The 23,650-nt window shown below is 40.1% G+C and overlaps 1 protein-coding gene across 2 annotated transcripts in view; it reads left to right on the forward strand.

Moving 5' to 3' along the window:
* The window catches only part of SERPINI1 (serpin family I member 1), a 107,372-nt gene extending 94,275 nt beyond the window's left edge, over nt 1–13,097 (forward strand). For both annotated transcript variants that reach the window (XM_036758051.1, XM_036758052.1), the window contains exons 7-9: nt 8,943–9,029; nt 11,297–11,386; nt 12,776–13,097. In XM_036758051.1, the coding sequence (XP_036613946.1) occupies nt 8,943–9,029; nt 11,297–11,386; nt 12,776–12,852 (254 nt within the window). In that variant the 3' untranslated portion in view covers nt 12,853–13,097. The remainder of the gene's footprint in view (nt 1–8,942; nt 9,030–11,296; nt 11,387–12,775) is intronic.
* The last annotated feature ends 10,553 nt before the right edge of the window (nt 13,098–23,650 follow it).

The following is a 23,650-nucleotide window of genomic DNA, read 5'->3' on the forward strand; positions in this document are numbered from 1 at the left end:
CCCCGGATCTAGATTGCATTTCAGAATGTTTATTTTTTTTTCTTTAGATCTCTAATGCCATAGAAAGAACTGTGCATTTCAGCTTTTATTTCCTGTTAGTGTTAACATTCATTCGGGGCGGGGGGTGAAAGTACAAGAGGAAATAATTGCTAATGATGTAGTTGTTAAAACTACATTATGCAATTCGAAAGTATATGTTTTCCAGTGAAAATGAGTTACTTAAGCAAGTCATGACACTTCCCTGAGACTTTATTTCCTCATCAGCTGAAAGGGGATGGCAACTCTGGCATTTATGGCATGTTGAGGACATTTAAAATGATGCTGGGTTGCTTTAATCTTTTTTCAATAGTATTTTCCCCCAATTACATGTAAAAACAATTTTAGCATTCATTTTTACAAGATTTTGAGTTCCAAATCTTTCTTTCTCCCTCCCTCCTTCTCCTCCCCTCCCCTTCTCCTGAAATGGAAGGCAATTTGATATAGGTTATACATGTGCTATTCTGTAAAACATATTTCCGTATTAGTCATAGTTGTGAAAGAAGAAACAGATCAAAAGAAAAAACACAAAAAAGAATAAAGTGAAAAAATATGCTTCCATCTGCATTTAGAGTCCATCAATTCTTTATCTGGATGTGGGCGGCATTTGCCTTGGTGAGTCCTTTGTACTTGTCTTGAATCATCATGTTGCTGAGAATTGCTGAATCATTTATAGCTGATCATCGCACAGTGTTACCAATACTGTGTACAATGTTTTGCTGGTTCTGCTCATTTCACTTTGCATCAGCTCATATAAGTCTTTCCAGGTTTTTCTGAAGTTGTCCTGTTCATCATTTCTCATAGCGTAGTAGTAGTATTCCATTACATTCAAATACCACAGCTTGTTCAGCTATTCTCCAATTGGTGGGCTTCTCCTCAGTGTCCAGTATTTTGCCACCACGAAAAAGGCTGCTATAAATGTTTTTGCACATGTGGGTCTTTTTCCCTTTTTTATGATCTCTTTGGGATACAGACCTAGTAATGGATCAAAGGTTGGGTTGCCCTTTGGGCATAGTTCCAAATTGTTTTCCAGAATGGTTGGATTGGTTCACAAGTCCACCAGCTGTGCATTAGTATGCCAATTTTTCCCCCATCCTCGCCAACATTTGTCATTTTCTTTTTTTTTCATATTATCTAATCTGATAAGTGTGAAGTGATACCTCAGAGTTGTTTTGATTTGCATCTCTTTCATCAGAAGTGATTTAGAGCACTTCTTCAGATACTTATAGGTAGTTTTTATTTCTTTATCTGAAAACTGCCTGTTCATATCCTTTGAACATTTATCAATTGGGGAATGACTTACATTCTTATAAATTTGACTCAGTTCTTTATATATTTGAGAAATGAGGCCTTTATCAGAGCTACTGACTGTAAAGATTATTTCCCAGCTTTCTGCTTTCCTTCTAATCTTGGTTGCATTGGTTTTATCTATACAAAAGCTTTTTAATTTAATATAATCAAAATGATCTATTTTATATTTTGCAGTGCTCTCTATCTCTTCTTTGGTCATGAATTCTTGTTTTCTCTGTAGATCTGACAGGTACACTATTCCTTGCTCTTCTAATTTGCTTATGATGTCACCCTTTTTGTACCCATTTTTGACCTTAATTTGGTATATAGTGTGAGATGATGGTCTGTACAAGGGATGAGATCCTCAAGTGCGGCCCTTTGATTGAATCCAAACTTCACAGAACAAATTCCCTTAATAAAAGGATTTGGTGTATAAAACTTAGACCCAGCCAAAAGGCTGCACCTGAGGACGTAGAAGGCCACATGTGGCCTTGAGGCTACAGGTTCCCCACTCCTGGTCTATACCTAGTTTCTGCCCTATTGTTTTGAAGTTTTTGTCCAACAGTGAGTTCTTATCCCAAATGCTGGATTTTTGGGTTTACAAACATTAGGTTACTATGGTCATTTACTACTCTGTCTTGTGTAATGTATCTATTCCACTGATGCTCCACTCTTTTTCTTAGCCAATACCAAATAGTTTTGATGATTACTGCTTTATAATATAGTTTAAAATCTGGCATTGCTAGGCCACCTTTCTTTGTATTTTTTAATTAATTCCCATGATATTCTTGACCTTTTGTTCTTCCAGATGAATTTTGTTATTCTTTCTAGCTCTATCAAATAATTTTTGGTGGTTTGATTGGTATGACACTGTATAAGTAAATTAACTTAGGTAGAATTGTAATTTTTATTTTATTGGTTCGGCCTACCCATGAGCCATTGATATTTTTCCAGTTGTTTAGATCTGACTTTATTTGTGTGGAACGTGTTTTGTGATTGTGTTCATATGGTTCCTGTGTTTGTTTTGTCAGGTAGACTCCCAAGTATTTTATAATGTCTACGGTAATTTTAAATGGAATTTCTCTTTCTATCTCTTGCTGCTGGGCTTTGTTGGTCATATAGAGAAATACTGATGATTTATGTGGGTTTCTCTTATATCCTTCAACTCTGTTAAAGTTGTTAATTATTTCAAGTAATTTTTTAGTTGATTCTCTAAGCATACCATCACATCATCTGCAGAGAGTGACAGTTTTGTTTCCTTATTATAATTCCTTCAATTTCCTTTTTCTTCTCTTATTGTTATAGCCAATATTTCTAGTACTATATTGAATAATAGTGATAATAATGGACATCTGTGCTTCACCCCGATCTTACTGGGAAGGCATCTAGCTTATCTCCATTACATATAATGCTTGCTGATAGTTTTAGGTGGATACTGCTTATCATTTTAAGGAATGCTACCTTTATTCCTATGCTCTCTAGTGTTTTTAATAGGAATGGGGGCTATATTTTGTCAAAAGGTTTTTCAGCATCTATTGAGATAATCATATGATTTCTGTTGGTTTTGTTATTGATGTGGTCAGTTGTGTCTATAGTTTTCCTGATATTGAACCAACCCTGCATTCTTGGCATAAATCCAACCTGGTCATAGCATATAATCCTTGTGATATATTGCTGTAAATGTCTCACTAGTATTTTGTTCAAAATTTTTGCATTGATATTCATTAGGGAAATTGGTCTATAATTTTCTTTCTCTGCTTTAGCTCTTCCTGGCTTAGATATCAGCACCATATCTATGTCATAAAAGGGATTTGGTAGGGCTCCTTTCTTGCTTGTTTTTCCAAATAGTTTATATAGGATTGAAATTAATTTTTCTTTAAATGTTTGGTAGAATTAGCTTGTGCACCCATCTGGCCCTGGGGATTTTTTTCTTAGGGAGTATATTAATGGCTTGTTCAATTTCTTTATCTAACATGGAATAATTTAGGTATTCTATTTCTTGATCTGTTAATCTAGGTAATTTATATTTTCATAAATATTCATCGATTTTGCTCAGATTGTCAGATTTATTGACAAATAGCTGGGCAAAATATTTCCTAATAATTGCTTTAATTTCTTCTTCATTGGTGGTGATTTCACCCTTTTAATTTTTGGTACTGGCTATTTGGTTTTCTTTTTTAAAATCAAATTAATCAGTGGCTTATCTATTTGGTTTTTTAATAAAACTAGTTCCTAGTTTTATTTATTAGCTCGTTATTTTTTTTTTACTTTAAATTTTATTAATCTCACCTTTGATTTTCAGGATTTCCTATTTGGTGCTCAATTGGGGATTTTTAGTTTGTTTTTTTTTCCAGTTTTTATTGTTGTTATTGCTACATGCCCAATTCATTAATCTGTTCTTTCTCTATTTTGTTGATGTAAGAATTTAAAGAAATAAAATTTCCCCTAAGTGCTGCTTTTGCAGTACTCCATAAATTTTGGGATGTTGTCTCCTTGTTGTCATTCTCCTTAATGAAATTATTGATTGTTTCTGTGATTTGTTCTTTGACCCACTTATTCTTTAGGATTAGATTATTTGGTTTCCAATTAATTATTAATCTGTCTTTCCATTGCCCTTTCTTGAATATAAGTTTTAATTGCATTATAATCTGAAAAGAATACATTTAATATTTTTGCTTTTTTACATCTGTTATTGAGGGGGTTTTGCCCTAATATATAGTCAGTCTTTGTGTAGGTGCCATGTGCTTCTGAGAAAAAGATATATTCCTTTCTGTTTGCATTCAGTTTTTTTCTAAAGGTCTGTCATATCTAACTTTTCTAATATTCTGTTTACCTCCTTAGTTTCTTTTTTATTTATTTTTGGTTGGATATATTGAGTTCTGAGAGGGGACAGTTGAGGTCCCCCTCTAGCATAGTTTTGTTGTCTATTTCTTCCTGTAACTGGTGTGTATGTGTTTAGTATTGATATTACTTTATCGTCTATGGTACCTTTTAGCAAGATGCAGTTTTTCTTCCTTATCTCTTTTTGTTAGGTCTATTTTTTGCTTTTGCTTTGTTTGAGATCAGGATTATTACATCTGCTTTTTTTTTAACTTCAGCTGAAGCATAATAGATTCTTCTCCAGCTCCTTAACTTTACTCTGTGTGTGTCTCTTTGCTTCAGGTGTATTTGTTGTAAACAACATATTGTCAGATTCTGGTTTTTGATCCACTCTGCCATCTGCTTCTTTTTTGGGGGAGAGTTCATGCCATTCACATTCATAGTTATGATTCCTAGCTGTCTGTTTCTCTCCATCCTATTTTTCCTTCTTTTTGTGCTCTCTCTCCTTTCACCCTTTCCCTCCTCAACAGTGTTTTGCTTCTACCACCTCTCCTGATCTACCCTCCCTTCTGTCAGTCCCTCCCCCTTTACTTACTTTCCTCCCCTTCTACTTCACTGTCAGTTAAGATAAATTTCTATATTCAACTGATTGTGTGTATTACTCCCTCTTTGAGCCAATGCTGAAGAAAGTGAGGTTCAAGCAATGTCATTGCCTACTCTCCAGTCTTTCTCTCCACTATAAAAGGTTTTTCCTGCCTCTTCATGTGAAATAATTTACCTCATTCTGCCTCTCCCTTCGTTTTGCACCCAGTGTACTCCCCTTTCTCTTCCCTTAATTTTTTTTCATTCCCTCAAATTCACCTTATTCCCTTATCTTCTGTCTCTATATATTCCTTCTAGCTATACTATTAGTGGCACAATTTATAAGCATTATGAGTATCATCCTCTCATGTAGGGATGTAAACAGTTCAGATACATTGATTTCCTTATATTTTCTTTTATCTTTTTAAGCTTCTCTTGAGTTTTGATACTGGAAATAAAATGTTTGGTTCAGTTCTGGTCTTCACCTTATGAAAGCTTGAAATCCTTCTATTCTACTGAATGACCATTTTTTCCCCCTTGAAGTATTATGCTTAACTTTGCTGGGTAAGTGATTCTTGGTTGTAATCCTAGCCTTCGGGAATATCATGTTCCATGACTTCTGATCCTTTAATGTTGCTGCTGCTAAGTCCTGTGTAATCCTGATTGTGGTTCCCCAACATTTGGATTGCGTCTTTCTGGCTACTTGCAGTATTTTTGCCTTGACCTGATGGTTCTGAAATTTGGCTATGATGTTCCTTAAAGTTTTTATTTTGGGATTTCCTTCCTAAGGTGATCAGTGGATTCTTTCAATCCTTCTGGTTCCAGGATATCAGGGCAGTTTTCTTTGATAATTTCTTGAGAGATGCTGTCCAGTTCTTCCTTTTGATTGTCCACATAGTTCAGTGATTCTGACATTGTCTCTCCTGGATCTATTTTCCAGGTCAGTTGTTTTTCCAGTTATTTTATTTTTTCTTCTATTTTTCACATTCTTTTGAATTGTATTTATTCTTGATGTCTCACAGAGTCATTAACTTCCACTTGTCCAGTTTTAAATTTAAGGAGTTGTTTTCCTCAGCTTTTGTACTTCCTTTTCCATTTGGCCAATTGTACTTTTTAAGGAGTCGTTTTCTTCAGTGGATTTTTGTATCTCCTTTTCCATTTGTCCAATTCTACTTTTTAAGCAAGTGTTTTCTTTTTCCAAGCTATTGACTCCTTTTTCATAATTCTTTTGCATCACTCACATTTCTTTTCCCAGTTTTTCTTCTACCTCTCTTATCTAAGTTCCTTTTTGAGCTCTTCTATGAATTCTTTCTGGACTTGATTGAAACCACTTTTTGCTCATAATTTTTTTGGCCTTTTTCTTGTCTTTTCAATTTGAGCTCTCCTCCTAGTGTGAATGGGTTACGGCCTGGGCTTCTTGTGTCAGGGCCTGCAGGCCATGGCCATTTACATGGTGCTGCATTGTTGTTTCCCTGAGGCCCACTATGGACTGTCATGTCTGGTGCTGTACTGAGGGGGTGAAGTGGAGGGTGGGTGGTGCTGCTGGAGACCATAGGGGTCTGGCAGCTTACCTGGTGCTGAGCTGGGGTCCTAGTGCTGGTGTCTGGTGCATGCTGAGGCTGGTGGGGTGTTTCTGCGTTTCACTGCGGCTACACTGAAGCATGGGGTGGTCTGTCCATTGGAGGCTGTCTATTTGCCAGGAGCTATGCTGAAGCTCATAGAGGCAGGGCCAGGGGTGGAAGTGGTGGCTGTCTGTTTGCTCAGGCATCCATAAGGTTGGCATCTACCTGTTTGCCCAGGGCTACTCTGAAGCACAAGATGGTTCTCCCAGCTGAAGTCTACCCATTCACCTGGCTATACTAAGGCACATGGGGAGTCCTGATGTGGGCATTTTCCTTTTCCACCACACTGGGACTCAGGATCTCCCACTGTTTGGCTGAGGTGGAGCTTCTTGCTGGCTTGCTGGAACACTTCCTGTCCTGGACTATGCTCTTTTTACCTGAGTGGGACAGACCTTTCTTGCCAATCTTCCAAGTTTCTTTGACTAAAAGATTGTTTCACCCCATCTTTTTGCTGGTTCTGCTCTTCTAGGATTTGTTTTGGGGTGGCTCTTTTATGGTAGTTTGGTTGTGAATATGGGAGAGTTATGGTGATTTACTGCTTACTTTGTCATCTTGGTTCCCAGAAGTTGGGGATATTTTCTTCTTGTAACATCAGTGTGACAATGAGTTATTCTGGTGTTCATGTGCTTAGCAATGTACCTGGCATATTGTAAGTGCTTAATAAATGTTTATTGACTAGCTGAAAATAAGCAAATGGCCCTACAATGGATGCTCTGAAACTTGTCAAATGTTCCTCTTCATGCTTAGGAATGACCTAGGTCTCTAGAAGCCTGAGCCTGAAGCTTCTATTTCACGTGATCCCAATAAGTCACTGCCCACCCATCTCCCCAAATGCCATTTTGGAGAAAGTGGAGTAGTGTTTCATCCCAGGCATGTGGAGAGAGCTCATCCAGCTTCCTCCCAAAATAGATAATCATGATTTCAAACTGAACCACCTGAAGCTGAGCAAGGTGGAGTTATCCTAAGTTCCAGTCATTGGTGTTTGGCCTAGGATCTTTTCTTTTCTTTTCTGGAGTTGAGTGGAGGGAAGAGGAGTTGAACCCTGAAGAGATGAAGTAGTTTTCTCAAAACTAACACTAATAAGTTACAAAGGGAATACACCAGGAAAGCCAGTCTCAAAAGCCACTGTTAAGGATTGACAGCATAGGTGATTTCTGATGATACTAAAACAGTGTGGGAGGTATGAAATGCCCTTGTGGAAAGGAGGTAGCTGAAGTGAAAGGTGGATTGTTAGAGATTAATTCAGTGTTTCTAACAGAGGATGAAACAAAGCTGAGAATACCATTTCACAATTTTGTTTCTTAAAGAACTTAAAAAAGGCCAGAGACAGTGTGGTGTAATGAATAGAGGAAGAGCCTTGGATTCAGGAAGACCCGAGATCAAATCTTTCCTGTGACACATGCTAGTATGTAACCATGGGCAAATTACTTAACCTCTCGATGCCCCAGGCAGGATTCTTGAGAGGTTTTCCACACCAGAGGTTCCTGACATCAATTAAATCACAACCCAGGACCAAATCCTCTGTCTCTCCTCTCCAACAACAGAAATGCGAAGGCAAATTGAAATTTATTTGATTTTATTAAATCTCTCTCCCACAAACGTCTGCAACTTATTGTGGTCATAAAACATTTGAGAAAAGCAAAAGAAATATCTTTTTATATACTTTAGATTGCACTGATGCCTTTATTTATTTTTTTTTACATTATAGACATTTCAGGACTATAGATTTTTAGCTGGAAAAAACCTCAGAGGTCATGTGTAACGTTCCTGCCACCCAGTGAGACTTTGTTTATTATAAAGAAAAACAGTTCAGCAGAATCAGCAGAAACAGGGATCACAACTGACAGGGGAGCTGACATCCTATGTCCATTGGGCTCGTCCCCCAAAACTGCCTTAGGATCACAGCCCCAGCATTGTAAAGAATCTCATCTAGTCCAACTCTCTGATTTTATAGGTGAAAAAACTAACTCCAGACTAAATGACTTGCCTAAAGTCACAAGTCACATAAACAGTAACTGTCTGAGATATAACTTGAACCCAGGCCCTCTGATTACAAAATCAATGTTAATAATAATAATAACAGTGACATTTATATAACACTATGAGCCAGGCACTATGCTAATTGCTTTACAATTATTATCTCATCTGATCCTCACAACCCCATGAACAGTGCTTTAAGACTTGCTCAGAGTCACACAGCTCCTGTCTAAGGCTACATTTGAACTCCCATCTCCCTAATTCCAAGCCTGGCTATTATGATGCACTATGGCACCACCTGGCTGTTCCACCTGTACTCTAATTTTGGTAGAATTTTGATGTCATTCTCTTTGACATACTTCCCCCTTCTCTACCCCCCCCACTTAAAATCATAAATATTTGAAATGTTTACCTTTTCTCTATGAATTTTATTTTTCCCAAGCACCAGGTGCTAACAAACCTCACTTCTCCTCCCGGTATGGTATGAGCAAGGAAACCTATTTCTCCGGAAAATGTCATTTCAGACTAAACCATTCTCTTGTTTTGTGGTGTTTGGGGGACAATTCCTCTCTGCCTCTGATACAAAAAACAGACTTGTTTCCTATTTTTTCCCAGACAACAAGGAGATTTTCCTGGCTCGAGCGGTTCACAAGTCCTTCATCGAGGTTAACGAGGAAGGCTCTGAAGCAGCTGCTGCCTCAGGTACCGGGTTCTCTTTTTAAAAAGCAAAATGAAATGAAAATCCAGTATGCCAGGCTTTTTGTTTTCAGCCTACTTTCTTTAATACCCCAAAGGGAACCCATCCACCCACACGTACACACTTCCAAGATCATACCAAGAAGCTGATTTAGGCTATAACTCCTGGACAGAGCTAGTGCTGAACAAGGCATCATTTCCCAAAGATGATTTGTGGCCTGTTCTGGGTCTCGAGTGCCCTGTTAAACTATCCCTCCCCTTCCCACTTGGCCTCTAATGAGTGGTAGGAACGCATTGGCAGAATTTATCAGGATGGATTTTCTTGCTGTGTTGCGTCTTTGATTTTCATTCTTGCTCTGGAGTGATTGGGGAATTGAGGGGATTGCTTCTCCCATCACTGGGAAATTACTGTATTTTGAATAGGCACATAAACAGTAACGAGTGATGGGAGATAATACATCGTGCTTAAAAAAAAAGGTTTCGTTGGTATAAATGATGTGTCAGGCTCAGAAATGGTCAAAGTGGCCCTTTTTTCTCTTTGGTGAATACCTCCTGGGGCCTCCTTCATGCCTCATCATCAATGAGCGCCCATCATCCTCCGTGGCCTTCTCACCCTGGGACATACTTTTGCTATAATGGCCCTTCCTCCTTTTGGTGAGGTCTTTCTGGAACATCCATTTTGTGGAGCAACCCAGACTGGCCAACCTTTAGTCCCCTCCTGGCTGTGCTTCTGACTTCCTGGATTTCAACATCATGTTCCCTTGCTATGCACCTTCACTACCACATCCACCACCTCCTGGCTTTCTTTTGTATGCCATCTTACCCCATTAGATTGTAAGCTCCTTGAGGGGAGGAACTTTTTGCTTGTATTTGTATCCCCAGGGCTTGAGAGAGTGATTGGCACATAGTAAGCACTTAATAAATGCTTATTACCTTGTCTTCCTTCTGTATTATCATAGACAGCCCTGACCACTATGAGCTGTGATCAAGGATCTCTCTCTCCCCTTCCCTCCTCCACCCCCATCCCAAATATAATGGTTTTTACCTACAGGCTTTTATGGTATTGACCAGGAAGATGTCACATCAAGGAATACAGTCTATTTATATGGCTTATTTCTGATATCTACCATTCCCGAGATTGGGTTTTTAGTGGTGATGGATTTAGAGCCAGAAGTCCTGGATTCAAATCTTGGCTATATGTGACCTCTGGCATGTCACATGATCCTCTGGACAATGGAATCAATACCAAGACGGCAAAATGGTTGGGGTCTAGGGCAGCACAGGACCTTCAAAAGATCATCTTCTAGGTTTTAGAGGGGTTTACAAATTGGTGTTTGTGCTAAGGAAGGCTATATAAGGTCAAAGTATATGTTTATCTGCCTATGAGAGGAGATGTAAAGCATATAGAATACAATTTTTATATTTTACTTACAATATTTATATGCACATAAATGTCATAATCACGACTATATTGATGAGCACAACCATCAAGGACTGTAGGATTGTATATCTTACAGCTGGAATAGACCAGAGGCCATTGAGACTAGTCCCCTCATTATTCTGGTGAAGAAATTGACCTTGCTAAGTTGAATGTTCCATTTGACATGTGTTTGGGGTTAAAATGAAGCATTCCAGCTCTTTGGCTCAAAAGGAATTAACTTGTCAGATCTCCTTCAGAAAGACACGAAGGTCTTTCTCCTTGAGAGTGCCAACAGGACCCTCCCCTAGAGACAGTGATTGTATTGGGCTGTTGTTTGTTGTGAGTCATGGAGCATACTTTTAAGCAAGGCAGAACATTAAAGTCCTGTCTTCTCTCTTCTCTCTTCTCTCTCCCTCTCCCTCTCCCTCTGTCTCCCCCTCCCTCCCTCTCTCCCTCTTCCTCCTTCTCTTCCTCTCCTTCTCCCCGCCACCATCTCTCTCTTCCTCTGTCTCTTTTTTTTTTCCCAAAGGAGTGGCTACTAGGACTCACGGCCCTCACTCCCATTAAGTTATTAGTGGCTTCTGCAGCATTTGACATAAATTGCCCCTTGCCATTTTTAGTCATTCTCAGAGCATAAGTAGACATGTAACTACTCTGGACCCCTGTTTCACTTATATGAGATTGTTAGTCCTATTTCTTGGTGAAATTCAGAGCAAGAGTAATTTCTTGGTGAGATGAGGCACCGTTTCCGAGGTTTTCAAACCTAAGGATGTCTGGTTCATTAAAGGAGTTTGTTGATGCAGAGTGGCAGCCCTATGTAACCACCTGGCCGCTTTTCCCTTCTTCTCCCCAGGAATGATCGCCATTAGTCGCATGGCTGTGCTTTATCCCCAAGTTATCGTCGACCATCCATTCTTTTTCCTTATCAGGAATAGGAGAACAGGTGAGTCATGAGTGGTGAACCTTTGCTAATGAGTCACACTGAATCTTTTCCAGGCCTCATTTTTCTGAGAGCTGTCACCTTTCAAGAGTACTTTGGAGAACAAAAAGAAACTGAGAATAAAAGGGATTTTTTTTTCATGCATGGAGTAGACGAGATCAGTAGTAGTTAACCTAGGGTTCATGGACCACAGATTTCAAGGGCTCCATGAACTTGGACTGGAAAAAAAATTACATCTTTATTTTCACTAACCTTTAACTAAAATTTGGCATTTCCTCCAATAACTTAAAAACATTATTCTGAGAAGGGGTCCACTGACTTCCTGACTGCCAAAGGGCAGTCTGTGTCACACAAAAAAGGTTAAGTACACCTGAACTTGATGGATACCCCGGGGCCCTTCCAACTCTCAAATCCAGTGACTCTGTGAAATTTATGTCTATCATTTTGGCAACATCATAGTCCCTGTCCCTCAGACTCACAACCTAGGAGTCTTCCTGAATTCCTTACCAATGCTCACTGCACCTTCCCCGCCCTCCACCCCCATCCAAGCTGTTGCTAAGACCTATCCATTTCAGCTCTGCAACCTCTCTCCAATAAGCCCCACTTCTGTCCTCTGACACGGCCCCCACCCTGGTACCTTCATCACCTCTCACCTGTGCTGTTGCAATAACAGCTGGGAGGGGGATCTGCCTGCTTCAAGTCTCTCCCCACTCCAATCCACCCTCCATGCAGGCACTAAAGTGATCTTCCCAAAGTACAGGTCCAATCATGTCACACACCCCACCACCACCTCCTGCTCAATGAACTCCAGTGGTTCCCCATTGCCTCCAGCATCAAATGCAGAATGTTCTGTTTGGCATGCAGAGTCCTTCATAACCTCGCCCCCTCCTACCTTTCCAGTCTTCTTACGTCTTACTCCCCAAAGTGACACCGGCCTCCTGGCTATTGCACAAACAAAACGTTCCATCCCTCAGCTCTGGGCATTCTCTCTGGTGGTCCACCATGCTGGGATGCATTCCACCTACTGACCTCTCTGGCTTCCTTTAAGACCCAACTAAAATCCCACCTTCTACTGGAAGCCTTCCCTAACCCCTCTTAATTCCCATACCTCCCTCTGTTCATTATTTCTATTTATCCTGTATATAGCTTGCTTTGTATAGGTTTTTTAACAAGTTTTCTCCTATTGCCAGCTCTTAGAAGACAGAGACTGCCTTTTGCCTCTTTTCGTATCCCCAGGGCTTAGCACAGTGCTTGGCGTATAATAAATGTTTAATAAATGTTTACTGATTGATTAGCACCTTATAAATCATAAGCCAAGAAAAAACATGTCTCTCCCCCATGCTTTTTGGTTAAATTCTCATTTGTGTCCCCCCTCCCCTAACTCTAATGTAGGTACCATCTTGTTCATGGGAAGAGTCATGCATCCAGAAGCAATGAACACAAGTGGCCACGATTTTGAGGAGCTGTAAATATTTACCCTCACATCACAAAAGGGAAACTGTCACAAAGCACACCATGTTTGCAACTGGTATCTATTTAAGGTCTGTGTTCTCCAGTGTATTCTATGAACCTGTTCTAGATCCACTCAGTCATGTGAATGGCCAGCTGGTCTTGTCAAAGAATGCTTTCTGTATTATTGCCATCATGGTCCTCTTGCTGTCTTTGTGGTTACTGTGTTGGTATTGAAAATAAAACCATCTATTGTACACATGAACAGGTCTGGTTCTCATTTTCAAATAGTTACGTTGAGCCCTGGAGTGCTCTGAGAGGTGAGGGTCTATAGTTCTTTGGAACTAGTGATTCCTGACCCCTTAGCTATCTCATGGATGCACATACACATATGTGTGTGTGTATGTATGTATATATAAAATCTTAAGGAGGGCTACTTTGTTAGCTGCATGTAATGATCGCAGAATGCATGTAGAGTGAGTTGTCCATAAAATTTGACTTTCATTCATCGGATGGCTGAATCACCTGAGAGGTGGTTCCAAAGGAATTCTTTGATACTGCGGTGGATCTTTGACCTCATCAACATGGCATACCCTTCCATGCTTGCCTCACCTGTGTGACCCTTTTCCATGTCCCCCTATAAATCCTTCAGAAGAGCTTTACCCAGTGTACCTAAGACCTTCTTCTACATCAGAGATTCTTAACCATTTTTGTGTCACGGATACTTGTGTGTGCCTGGTTGAAGTCTGTCACCCTTTCCCAGAATAAGATTTGTCATGACTTCTGAAATCTCTCCATGTACATATGAGTGTCTGTGGACCCCAGGTTAAGAATCCATGCTCCAGATCTCCTGATGTAGAGTGGATACCAATGGGCTTTTAGTACATGGGCTAAAGATTTAGATAGCCTTTATTCATGCCCTGGTACTGATCTGTCCTTTTTCTCTAGTCTTACATCTCTTTGATGTCTGACATCCTTTATGGCAATTCTCAAGTACAGTTCTTCATCGTGAATGTGTGGGAGCCTACTCATGTCTACCATCAATCAGTTGACAAGCATTTAGTAAGCAACTGCTAAGGACCAGGCACCTTGCTAGGTGTTGGAGGTGTGAAGGCATAGACAGAAACATCACAGTACATTAGAGAGAGCTCTAGCTCTGAAAGCAGAATAGGGCTCAAATTCTGGCTCCGACCCTTATTATCTACGTGACCTCAAGTTAACCTTCTCAAGCCTTAGCTTCCTCACTATAAAATGAACAGGTTGGACTGCACGGCCACTGAGGTCCCTCAGCTTCTGAGGGCCATTCTGCTCTAAACTGATGCTCTTGAGATGCCACTGGAGGAACTAACGTGCACATGCCCTATCCTTGTCTTTTCAGTAACCCTCAACATTCATGCTTCACAGGAAATGCAAATAGGGTCTCTTGCCCGCTCCTCAAAACTTATTTCAATAAAGCATGAGATTGTATAAATGTATCTGTGTGTATTATATATAAAATAAGTACACATACACCCATATACATATATGCTTGTGTCTGTATGTGTATGTGTGTGTACACACACACACACACACACACACACAAACACACACTGGTCCTCTCTTCTCCATTGTGTACTTGAACTTTACCCTCACATGAGGGCAAGTTTGATGTATCACCAATTTAATGCTTCCAGATAAAACCAAAAGTATGTCAGGAGCCAAAGAGATGAAACAAATGAGCAAATTGATCATTCAAATTCAGCCCATAAGGAGGAAAATCCTAAACAAGTCTCTGGGGTTATAAATCAGAACAAGCAATTCCTTGTATATACACAGCACAGTGGTTAGGTGCAGCTTTTTCTCACACCTGTTAAGCTTCCTTCTGCTGGCAAAAAAGTCATAAATTATTTGAGTAGAATGAGTTAACTTTTTCAGGTCACTAGTAAAATGTTACCATTGGCTGGAATAACTAACTTATTTCTTGTTTAAAAGATCCCAATAGGATCAGGGACAAGATTTAATCCAATTCTGTTTCTGATATAATTTTTGAGTTTCCAAAGTTTGGTGTAAAGTAATTTTTTCATGGTTTTATTTCTTAGGTGCTTAATTTTTTAGGCTCTTGGTATGAATTGGTATAATCCTTTGCTGTATAACCGTTTTCTATAACACTACAGATACATATAGGACACAAAATGAATTATTTATGAGGTGTTTATGGTTATAGGAAATTCTGAGAGTTAATGAGGCATTCTCTCCCTGCCACTAATCATAAAAACAGTTTCCACGTTGGATAGCTTTATATATAGTGGGAGGGAAAATTCTATCATTTACTCAGACCTCTGTGAGACATAAGGCTCAAGATAGGAAATTCTACATTAAAAATGCAAACCACTTTATGTGAAGAGTTTTTTTTAGAAATGATTCCACTATATAGCTTTGGGACTATTATGTACCACGGAAAAAAAGCACAAAATACCTCAGCATCATTAGACCATAGAAATATATCTTAGGGAAAATGTCAAGACTTTTTTTTTAATACAGTCAATTCCCACATGAGAATTTATGAATGCCCAGGGACTGATAGCCCACCCCGAATTTTCCTACAGCATATATTCTGAACAGACTTACTCAGTATTAATAAAGCTGGGTAGAGTATGGAACAGTGCTTCTGTTATGATTAATAATGCGTTCTGGCTAGGCTAAATGATATCGATGTCAGCATTGATATTCCAGGCTTGTGGTAGTCTGTGTTCTTAGCTCATTAATTATTTTGTAGCATTGTTTATATTGTAATTTCTACCTTTCAACTAAATGAGTTATACATAAGTGAAAGTGAGTGTCATTGGGCAGTTGGGTGGATCTTACAAAAGCCCCAAATGCAATTTCGTTTTTTATTAATATAAGACTTGCTTCAGAAAGCCTTCACCTTCAAATGTTTCTGAGGCATTATCTAAAGGGAAATAGAATCTGCCTTATTGCTAATGTTTATTAGGGAATGCTTGAAAGACAGAAGACATGGCATCACATATTTTATTTCCATCGTTTGACTTGAGGGTTCTAAGACAGGCCTTTTTTTTTCTTTTCCTCTAAAACGATGTCATTTTCTACCCTCAAAAAAAAAAAACCCACTAGTTAGTAAATACTGCTTTTTAATTGTTTAGCCTTATTTCTTTATTTTTACCTAGTTCCAGTCCAGTCCACAAAGTATTTCTTCTGTTCTGTTTCTGGTCAGGGCACCACCATCTTCCCAGTCTCTGCGTAGCCACCTCACCCTTCACTCTCACAATTCCTCACTTTTACTCGCCCTACATATCCATCTATTTCCAAATCCGATTGTTTCTACCTCTACAGCACAGGTCCCCTTTTCTCCCCCCACCTGGCTACCATCCCAGCTCAGGCCCTCATCGCCTCTCACCTGGACTGTTGTGGCAGCCTCCGTATTGATCTCCCTGCTTCAATTCTGATCCTGCCTTGCAGGAGCCAACAGAGTGCAGTGGCTAGATCAGCACTGACCTTGGAGTCTCCAGAGCCAAGTTCCTGGTTCTGCTACTTACTGACTTTGTAACCTTCTGTAAGCCATTTCTTTCTGTGAGCCTCAGTTTCCTCATCTGTAGAATTAGTGGATCGTACTTGATGGACTCTGAGATCCTTTCTAGTTCTTATTCTATTTGCCAGTGATCCTTTTGGGGGAGGGAAAGTAACTTATTCTTGAGGGATACTGAACTCGAGCCAGGAGACCTTTCAAATCTTAACTTCTTCAATCACCACACGGAAATTACTTTACTTCCTCATCTCCAAAATGGGAAGGCTGAATATAGGGTCCAAAAGCTATCCCAGATTCCATTAATTGTGTTCTCGTTGCTTTTATGTTAATCGTGAAGCAGATCAGGCAAATGTTGTCGCCATTTACAAATTAAGAAGTTAAGTCTTTAAGTGACTTGCTCTAGGAAGCCCTTCTTGGATCTCTTCCCCCTCTAAGGCTACCTTCCATCTACTCTATATTTATCTTGTATGTACTGATTTATGTATATGTTGTCTCCCCTATCAGAACATAAGCTCCTTGAGGGCAGGGGCTGAATTTGCTTTTTCTTTGTATCCCAAAGTCTTATAGTCCTCCACGCATAGCATAGTGTTTGGCACATAGAAGACCTGCATAAATGTTAGCTATTACTATTATAGGATAAATGCTTTATCAAAGTCTCTTCACAGTAGAAATGGTCAGTGGTCACCAGGACAAGAAATTGTCCATCCAGGACCATTAGCCTGATGATAAATTAGGATCAAAGGATTTAGAATTGGAAGGGAAGATTTTCTAACCTAAACCTCTCATTTTGCAGACGAGGAAACTGAGACCTAGAAGGTTAAGTGATTTTCTCAAGCTGCCATGGGAAGAGTGCTCGTCTCTCATGGGAAAGAGAGGGTCTAAAATGCCCATGTGTTTGAGCTACTGTGAAAAAATACAAATCCATTTGACTTAACTGATTAGCAGTTCAGGCAGAAGTGAGCGTGTTAGCAAACAACTTTTTTTTTTTTTTTAATGAGGAAGAGAAATGGATGAAAACAGGGAGAGAGGGAGTGTGTCTGACTCATATCTGAAATGGGGTGGATCTGGTTTTACCAAGTGTTTACAAATTGGATTGTGCCAGCATCATCTGGATCATTTACTTAAGCCCGAATTCTACTACTAGTAATGGCACCAGTTTGTATTGACACTTTGATTCCTGTTGGTGTGTCTAACGATATTTTAGTGCTCTCTCTCTCTTTCGATCTCTTTCTCTCTCCCCTCCCTCTCCTCTTCCCCCTCTTCCTCTCCCTCTCCCTAAGTGAGTGTGAGAAGTTGGCACTATTCGCAAAGTAAAGACTCGGCATTATCCATCTTTGAGTGTATATTGATCTTTCACAGATAAATGAAGAAAACACAGGTTCAGTGGGACTTATTTTTTTTCTAATGTGCTTAGGTTAGGTATTATTTCTCTAACTGCATTTTTCAGATAATTGAGGCTCCCCACCCTTTTTCGGGTCCCAAATGTTAACTCTTTTTTTAAAAAATGAAATTTTTTTTTAAACGAGTCCCATGATTTTGTTAGCTTCTTTCATGGTATCCCCGAGAACCTTTTCCTGAAGATTCAGGGCTTGACTCATTGTAAATATATTATTATCAGGCCCTCAGGGATGCCAAAATGCCCCTACACTAAATGGCTTTGTTACTGTTCTTTTGCTAATTGTTTTCCCTCTTTTTCATGGTCCTTTCCCCATGATTGTGCCTACCCCTAGCACTTCTTCCGCACCTAATTTGTGGTCTCTAATCTGCAAAAGCAGAAAACCACTTTGTTAGAGTTGTTTGTGAAGTAAAGGCAAATGGGGCCTTAAGTGAGTTCTTTCAGAGCTCTCCTGTGAATAAGTTTCCTGAGCTTCAGTGGAAGGACTTTCTGACATCTCTTTTGGCTGCTCAGAAACCTTTTTTCAATTCAACAACAAACATTTTTGTGAATTCTTGCTGATGTGCTGGTTAATAGAATGTATGAGCCTTAAGGTCAGGGACTATTTGATTTTTGTGTTTGATTTTGTGATTTTTTTGTTGGTTTTTGTGACATAATGAATGTCAGCTGAATTAAATAGTTGAGGTCTCTAGATAAATATATGTACATATATATAAATATACATATATATGCACATACACACATATACATGTATACATATACATATGTAAAAGGAGGGCTTATGGGGCACTTTAGCACAAGAATTTGTCCTTTTCATGAAGATTAAACTGTGTTTATGGACCAAGAGTATTCTCCATATATTAGTTTTTGTTAAGTCCTTTTTTTTTACCATAGAAACAATATGAGTGGTTAGAATCCCAGGTTGGTCTGCAAAAGCCTAGTTAATTCTTGACATAGACGGAGTATGTATTGCATTAATCACTCTAAAGAAACAAACCACCCTGTGTAAGAATGTTGCTACGGGAAAATGAATTCGAAATTCCAAATCTGGTTCTCCCCAAACACATGCCCACCTTTCACGTGGAAGCTGCAATTTTCTTGACACTTTCAGTTGTGAAAGCAGGGGAATTGGGATAAGCAAGCAGGGCACAAACACCACCAGGCCTGAGGAAGAAATCCATGCTCATCACGGGTAAGATGTCATAATGGAAGGAGCCCTAGACTTGGAGTCAGAAAAGCTGACTCAGACTCCTGACCCTGCAACTATATGACATCAGGTAAGTCATTTGACTTGTCCTGTCCTCTATGAAATGAGGGGTTTGGACCTGAGATTCCCAGCACTGTGATGGACATGCTGTGATTCTCATTTGCTAGCCCTGCCTCATGTAATGGGATTCCATCCACCAACCATTTATCGAAAACTTCTATATCCTGTCTTATAGGGCCCCATAAATACTAAGAGAAAAAGGAGAGGAATCATTGCTCCCAAACAGCTACGTCCTGCTCAGGGTCTCAGGAGATGTTCCCATGGAGCCGGTGGGGGTGGCAGGGGCTTCCATTTGCCTTCATGGGAGCATTGGAGAATTGTAGATGAAGAACTAAAAACAGGTTTTCGGAGCCATCCCTCCAATCCCACCTACAAATATGAACATTGAGGCCCAAAGGGATTTAAATCGACTTACCCAAGGCCACATAGCTAGCAAATGACAAAGGCAGAATTTGAACCCAGGTTCTCTGAACGACAAATCCAGTTTTCTTATTCCTGCATCAGTGTGTATATGTGTAATTATATTCTACATAATACATAACATATAGAAATATCTGTCCCTGTCTCTGTGTCTCTGTCTATGTCTTTCTCTTTCCTCTCTCTCTCAGCACCTGGGGGCATCTAGGTGGCAAAATGGATAGAATGAATGCCCGGCCTGGAGTCAGAAAGCCTTGAATTCAAATCTGGTTTCAGATACTTTCTAGATATGTGACCCTGAGTGATCCCTTAGCCACTGTTTGACTCAATTTCTACATCTATAGAATTGGAGTAATAATAGCACCTATCTCTCAGAGTTGTTGCAAGGATCAGATGACATAATAATTATAAAGTACTTAGTACTGACTACTTGGCACCCATTAAGCGCTATATAAATATATAAAGTTATTTTTATTGTTGTTATCATCACCTGCAAAAGCCTAGTTAACACATAATGTAAATGGACTTACATACACATGCGTATGTGTGTGTATTTCTTTCTATCTACATATCTGTCTGTCTGTCACCAAATCTGTGATTTTTTCAGTATAGGGAACTCCCAGAAAGTAAGTTCTTCCATCCATGGAGACAGACACCTTCCCTACAACTTATAGCCTTAGAAAGCTTGATACATACACATCTACATAAATATAAACAGCTATGCACAGATACCGACATACATGTTTATATGAATTGAAAAACCTTCTTGGCCTTGGTCCTAACAATCTCCGATGTGTCAGGTGCACAGGGTTGCCTTCTTTCCTATTCACCACCAGTAAACAGAGATCTTTCTAACACTTGGAGTCTGTGCAGGAAATCCATACATCAAATGGTGTTACCTGTGTTCCTTTCAAACTGAGGACAATTGAAGACAGGGAGGCATTCTGAGCTGCTCTTTTAAAAGCAAGGAGGAACTTGAGGAAGAACTCTGTCACTTCTGATCACATCTTGCATTTTCTCCAGGGGATGCCATGTTTAACCTAACCTTGCTTCCTCTCATTTGGTCTCAGCCAATATCATCAGCACAGAGCATTGTGAAAGCCTCTATGAGACTCTTGGAAATAGCAAGAAATGGAGGCGTCTCTGGGAGAGAGGCCAGTAGATGATCTGCCCCTAAAGAGTCATTTTGATTTTCTGTGCAGTATCTTGGCTCAGTGTGAAAGGTGAGCTCTGCAGTTCCACATTATCACAAATAAAAGCCAAAAATCGATGAGGCGTCACATCAGTTAAGGTTCTGATCTCTGTATGATAAGGTGACATGATGTACAGGAAAGCCTTAGTCTTGGCACCTGAGGCCTCGCCTCGCCTGCCAGCTCTTCTCCTTATTACGAGTGTGACCTTGGTTAAATCACATGACCCCCAAGAGCTTCAGGTTCCTCATCTGGAAAATGAGGTGCTTGACTCCATAAACACAAAGGTCCCTTAGAGCTTTGGATTTTATGAGCTAGGAAAGTGCTTGATATGAAAAAGAAACTTCCTTACCTCACGTTGGTGTGGCTCCCCACCCCCTCCTGGGGTCTCCTCCAGCTGTGTGACAGCTGTCCATGGGCTCCCATTAATCCTCCACTTGGCCTCCCTCCAAACCACTGGTAGAGAGGGGGTGGACTTCTTTCAGTTTCCTTGACATGATATGCCAAGAATGTCAAAGCTGATATCATTCGCCTCAGTAGTGCAGCTGATTATTGGTTATTGGACAAGGATATCATCACATTTAGCAAGCCAACAGTTAATGTTTATAGACAAACTAATAATAGCTAGGATTCACCAAGCACTTTATGCGTATCATCTCATGTACATCTTGAGTACTGGGCGTGGAGTCAGGAAGTTGTTCACTCATTTTCAGTCCTGTCCTACTGTTCCTGACCCCATTTGGGGTTTTCTTGGCAAAAATACTGGAGCAGTTTGCCATTTCCTTCTCCGGCTCATTTTACAGATGAGGAAACTGAGGCAAACAGGGTTAAGTGCCTTGCCCAGGGCCACACAGCTAGATTGAGTTCAGAAAGATGAGTCTTCCTGAGTCCAGGCCAAGCCCTCTATCCACTGCACCACCTAGCTGCCCCGGAATAGGAAGACTGAGTTCAAATTCAGCCTCGGACACAGTTTTGTGACTCTGAGCAAGTCGCTGAACCTCTGCCTCAGTTTCTTCTGCTGTAAAATGGGGAGAATGATAGAATGACGTCTCCTGGTGTTGTGGTGAGTGAGGATCAGGTGAGATATTTCTAAAGCCCTTCTAATACAGCCTAGCAAATGGTGGGCTCTTAATAAATTCTTTTTTCTCTTTCCTCATTTGGTCCTCACAATAACCTTGGAAGGTCCTGGTGCTATTATTTCCTCCATAGATAGGCACTCTTATTATCCCTATTCTGCAGGCTGAGAGCTGTTAAGTGACTTGCCTTGAGACATGGAACTAGTAAATGTCTAAGGTAGAATTTGAATTCAGGTCTTCCTGACTACAAGTCCAAGCACTGTATCTGCCTGGCCACCCAATTACCTTAAAACTGTCCCCCTTTCTACCTTGACCACCTACATTTAAGAAACAGGGTGACAGAGAGGGGAGTGACATAAGACTGATGTCCATTTGTATTTTCCTTTATTTCATGGGCTGCCACGACCAAGTTATTCACCATGAAGTGAGGACGTCCTCTCAGGGGGCCCATCTGTGACCAGGAGATACTCAAAGCTGTTCCAGAATGATAAAGACGGCTGGTGACTTTGCTGTGCTGATAGGCACAGTCTTTGAGAACAAAGGGCCATTCCACTATGAGGTACTGGAGGGAAGAAAAAACTGTCCAATCACAAGCTGGTGCAGGCATAAGAGTCAGAAGCATTGGGAGCCTGGAGAGCCAGGTTCAAGTCCCTGCTCCAATGCACTGTGTGACCTTGGATGGGTCATTTCCCTCTCCTTAAGCCTCAGTTTCCCTCCCCACACCAGAGAAAGATATTGGCTGGTGTAAAATTATAAAACCAGGTATATTAGGATCGAACAGATATCTCAAACACACACCACGTTCCATAGAACCACTTTTTCTCTATTTGGAATATGCAGAGGATAACATTCGGATTGGACTTTTCTGTAAGAACTGTGGGGGCAGTTATTCATGACATGCCTCGTTCCAGAAAGTGTTACACAATCACTGTTACATCTGGCTCTGGGAGCAGTCTCTGCTCTGCTCTAATTGGTCATTAAATAATCCTCCTCTTCTTATTCTTAGGAACTTCTTGTGATAGCCTACCCCTTTGTAGCCTAGAATGAACGATTTGTAAAGCGCTTAGCACAGTGCCTGGCATGTAGTAGATGCTAGTTAAGTGCTTATTCTCCTCACCGTAAGATTAGAATGGTCTCAGCAGGTAGGAAGATCACAGAGTAGACAGATTCAGAATACTAGCCACCCACCTGTACTTTTTAAATGGTTTTGCTGTCGTTGGTCACCAGAACTCACCCAGGAGTCTGCAATGAGAGTGACGAGCAGGTTCAGAGTCCATATGAAGGCAGAAAACATGTGAACCATGTAATGGGTGGGGAGGATGTTGAATAGAGCAATGTTCAGTCCTTTAGGGAAACTGATCAATCCATCATTAGCCAAAATGTTGTAAACAGGGTCATTGCAAACTCTCTGAAACATAAAGTTTCTTATGGCCTGGAAAAGAATATTAAAGGCTACAGCATGGAGGGGAAATGCCTATTACTGATGCTCAGATAATCTATTTAAAAAAAATTACATCTGTTCAAAATACCTAAAAACATTTTATAAAATGTATGTACTAATTACAGGCAGTCCTTGAGGATCCTGGTAATTACCAGATTTAAATGGTTAAATAGCTTTTCTCTGCATCTACCATAAGATTTTTTTTTCCCCAATAAAATCTTTTCTCCAGTCAGATTGGTTTTAACGGTTGGATTTACTGATTCATAAAAACTGTGATATTGCAATGATTCCTAAGGAGCAGAAGAGAGTATTTTTAATTTTATAACCCTTAGTTGGACCAAAGAAGAAACATGATATAGCAGGTAGAATGCTTGACTTGGAATCTGGAAGAGTTGGATTTAAATCCTGTCTCTGGCACTTATAAGCTGTAGGACCATGGGCAAATCATGCATCCTCTCTGAGTTCCATTTGACTAACACTCAAAGTTATATGTTTTGTGATCCACATC

This window comes from Trichosurus vulpecula, chromosome 4 (assembly GCF_011100635.1).
Source record: "Trichosurus vulpecula isolate mTriVul1 chromosome 4, mTriVul1.pri, whole genome shotgun sequence".
In the NCBI taxonomy this organism is placed as follows: domain Eukaryota; kingdom Metazoa; phylum Chordata; class Mammalia; order Diprotodontia; family Phalangeridae; genus Trichosurus; species Trichosurus vulpecula.